The sequence below is a fragment of the Salvelinus fontinalis genome, chromosome 29 (genome assembly GCF_029448725.1).
Source record: "Salvelinus fontinalis isolate EN_2023a chromosome 29, ASM2944872v1, whole genome shotgun sequence".
Classification (NCBI taxonomy): domain Eukaryota; kingdom Metazoa; phylum Chordata; class Actinopteri; order Salmoniformes; family Salmonidae; genus Salvelinus; species Salvelinus fontinalis.
The window spans coordinates 44,911,282-44,915,071 of NC_074693.1; the positions used below are offsets into that span (position 1 = coordinate 44,911,282).

Here is a 3,790-nt window from a genome sequence, read left to right on the forward strand (position 1 = left end):
TTGCATATTTAGTGGGGGTTGTCAAATTGACAACAGGAGGCGATGGCATCTGCAGTTGCCTGGCTCAACCTGATCCGTTCCTTGGCAGGGACCATCAAAGTAAAGCGAGGCAGCCAAATATGTTTACTCTACAAGTGTTTCTTACAGTATCCTTGGCCATAGTTTGAGACCTGTTATAGACCTGGCTTGGAAAGTAATTATGCTGCACAATAATTAGACAAATATGTTGCCAATTCGATTCGTGGAACACATGGGGAAGGCGGAAGTTGCAAAAAGACATTCATACATGGAATTGAGTCCAATGATTTTGAAACTTAGAGGTGATACAAATTCCCAATCTCCCTCTCTACTCCAAGCTGCTCATGGGCATAACGTGAAATTGTGTATGTGTGTGACAGAGGGATAGAGAGAAAGAGAGAGAGAGATATCTTAGAAAAAAATTCTCCCCATTCTCTTATCGCCATACCCTGTGTTTTAATACCCTAGTGAGTCCCTGACCTAGCAACATTTTAGCAAAGCTCTTGCTTTATTGCAGTCTGGCTGAAGAAACGGGAGATGGACAGAAAAACATAGGTATGATGGCTGGTGGAAAGAGGGGGAGAGAGAGAGAGTGAGATGGGGGGGACATCGGGAGTAAAATCTGCATTGTTGGAAAATGGACCCGTAAGCATTTCACTGTTAGTCTACACCGGTTGTTAGAGAAGCATGTGACAAATATCATTTAATTTCAAAAACCAGAGGGTCCGGCCAGTGGTTGACCACCAGAAGGGATGGGTCCAGAAGGGATGGGTCCAGAAGGGATGGGTCCAGAAGGGATGGGTCCGGCCAGTGGTTGACCACCAGAAGGGATGGGTCCAGAAGGGATGGGTCCAGAAGGGATGGGTCCAGAAGGGATGGGTCCGGCCAGTGGTTGAGCACCAGAAGGGATGGGTCCAGAAGGGATGGGTCCAGAAGGGATGGGTCCAGAAGGGATGGGTCCGGCCAGTGGTTGACCACCAGAAGGGATGGGTCCAGAAGGGATGGGTCCAGAAGGGATGGCTCCAGAAGGGATGGGTCCGGCCAGTGGTTGACCACCAGAAGGGATGGGTCCAGAAGGGATGGGTCCAGAAGGGATGGGTCCAGAAGGGATGGGTCCAGAAGGGATGGGTCCGGCCAGTGGTTGACCACCAGAAGGGATGGGTCCAGAAGGGATGGGTCCGGCCAGTGGTTGACCACCAGAAGGGATGGGTCCAGAAGGGATGGGTCCAGAAGGGATGGGTCCAGAAGGGATGGGTCCAGAAGGGATGGGTCCGGCCAGTGGTTGACCACCAGAAGGGATGGGTCCAGAAGGGATGGGTCCAGAAGGGATGGGTCCAGAAGGGATGGGTCCGGCCAGTGGTTGAGCACCAGAAGGGATGGGTCCAGAAGGGATGGGTCCAGAAGGGATGGGTCCAGAAGGGATGGGTCCGGCCAGTGGTTGACCACCAGAAGGGATGGGTCCAGAAGGGATGGGTCCAGAAGGGATGGGTCGAGAAGGGATGGGTCCGGCCAGTGGTTGAGCACCAGAAGGGATGGGTCCAGAAGGGATGGATCCAGAAGGGATGGGTCCAGAAGGGATGGGTCCGGCCAGTGGTTGACCACCAGAAGGGATGGGTCCAGAAGGGATGGGTCCAGAAGGGATGGGTCCAGAAGGGATGGGTCCGGCCAGTGGTTGACCACCAGAAGGGATGGGTCCAGAAGGGATGGGTCCAGAAGGGATGGGTCCGGCCAGTGGTTGAGCACCAGAAGGGATGGGTCCAGAAGGGATGGGTCCAGAAGGGATGGGTCCAGAAGGGATGGGTCCAGAAGGGATGGGTCCGGCCAGTGGTTGAGCACCAGAAGGGATGGGTCCAGAAGGGATGGGTCCAGAAGGGATGGGTCCAGAAGGGATGGGTCCGGCCAGTGGTTGACCACCAGAAGGGATGGGTCCAGAAGGGATGGGTCCAGAAGGGATGGGTCCAGAAGGGATGGGTCCGGCCAGTGGTTGAGCACCAGAAGGGATGGGTCCAGAAGGGATGGGTCCAGAAGGGATGGGTCCAGAAGGGATGGGTCCGGCCAGTGGTTGACCACCAGAAGGGATGGGTCCAGAAGGGATGGGTCCGGCCAGTGGTTGACCACCAGAAGGGATGGGTCCACAAGGGATGGGTCCAGAACGGATGGGTCCAGAAGGGATGGGTCCGGCCAGTGGTTGAGCACCAGAAGGGATGGGTCCAGAAGGGATGGGTCCAGAAGGGATGGGTCCAGAAGGGATGGGTCCGGCCAGTGGTTGACCACCAGAAGGGATGGGTCCAGAAGGGATGGGTCCAGAAGGGATGGGTCCGGCCAGTGGTTGAGCACCAGAAGGGATGGGTCCAGAAGGGATGGATCCAGAAGGGATGGGTCCAGAAGGGATGGGTCCGGCCAGTGGTTGACCACCAGAAGGGATGGGTCCAGAAGGGATGGGTCCAGAAGGGATGGGTCCAGAAGGGATGGGTCCGGCCAGTGGTTGACCACCAGAAGGGATGGGTCCAGAAGGGATGGGTCCAGAAGGGATGGGTCCGGCCAGTGGTTGAGCACCAGAAGGGATGGGTCCAGAAGGGATGGGTCCAGAAGGGATGGGTCCAGAAGGGATGGGTCCAGAAGGGATGGGTCCGGCCAGTGGTTGAGCACCAGAAGGGATGGGTCCAGAAGGGATGGGTCCAGAAGGGATGGGTCCAGAAGGGATGGGTCCGGCCAGTGGTTGAGCACCAGAAGGGATGGGTCCAGAAGGGATGGGTCCAGAAGGGATGGGTCCAGAAGGGATGGGTCCGGCCAGTGGTTGAGCACCAGAAGGGATGGGTCCAGAAGGGATGGGTCCAGAAGGGATGGGTCCAGAAGGGATGGGTCCGGCCAGTGGTTGAGCACCAGAAGGGATGGGTCCAGAAGGGATGGGTCCAGAAGGGATGGGTCCAGAAGGGATGGGTCCGGCCAGTGGTTGAGCACCAGAAGGGATGGGTCCAGAAGGGATGGGTCCAGAAGGGATGGGTCCAGAAGGGATGGGTCCGGCCAGTGGTTGAGCACCAGAAGGGATGGGTCCAGAAGGGATGGGTCCAGAAGGGATGGGTCCAGAAGGGATGGGTCCGGCCAGTGGTTGAGCACCAGAAGGGATGGGTCCAGAAGGGATGGGTCCAGAAGGGATGGGTCCAGAAGGGATGGGTCCGGCCAGTAGTTGAGCACCAGAAAGAATGGTCTTCATAGAAGCTACAATCATCTTCCTTTCTTCCCCTTAAAAGCCCCTCGGCTAACTTTGATGGCACAATTGTATGGGTCTGGAAAGGGGATTTGAAACGGTACACTATTATTTTAAAAATAATAAAATATTATTTTAAAATATTTTATTTTATTATTTTTATTTTTAAGGCCTTGGGCTCAATTCCCCTCGGTACCAATGAGGTTAAGCCATGGCTAATAATATGCCACATAAAATATTTTTCACATAATCAGAAGTTTCAAGGCTGAACATAAGGATACTCCATTTTGGGGTTTGAAAACATATATATTTTTTTGCTGACTGTCAGGCATATTATTGAATACGTTTACAGTTAACCAGGTGCAAGCTTGGATTGGACAAAGACTAAAGTCAAAATGTTGTTTTTAAGATGGTGCAGCATGAATAAAAGCTGTATATTTCTAGTACAGACATTTCTTAATCTATAATACATTTTTGCCCAGGACCTGTTTTCTTGAGTTTGGGCTGGATGTGCATATCATCAACGTATGCTTCACGGACTGGAAATATGACATACATTTTTAG

The 3,790-nt window shown here is 53.6% G+C and overlaps 1 protein-coding gene across 1 annotated transcript; it reads right to left on the bottom strand.

Moving 5' to 3' along the window:
• Nucleotides 1-727: 727 nt before the first annotated feature.
• Nucleotides 728-3,247, bottom strand: LOC129827295 (basic proline-rich protein-like). The gene has a single exon (XM_055888019.1). It carries the CDS (start codon nt 3,245-3,247, stop codon nt 728-730), a length of 2,520 nt encoding a protein of 839 aa, XP_055743994.1.
• Nucleotides 3,248-3,790: the final 543 nt, after the last annotated feature.

What these genes read in the sequence shown, in the direction of transcription:
- LOC129827295 (XM_055888019.1), bottom strand. Translation starts at nt 3,247, where the DNA reads ATGATTGTAGCTTCTATGAAGACCATTCTTTCTGGTGCTCAACTACTG.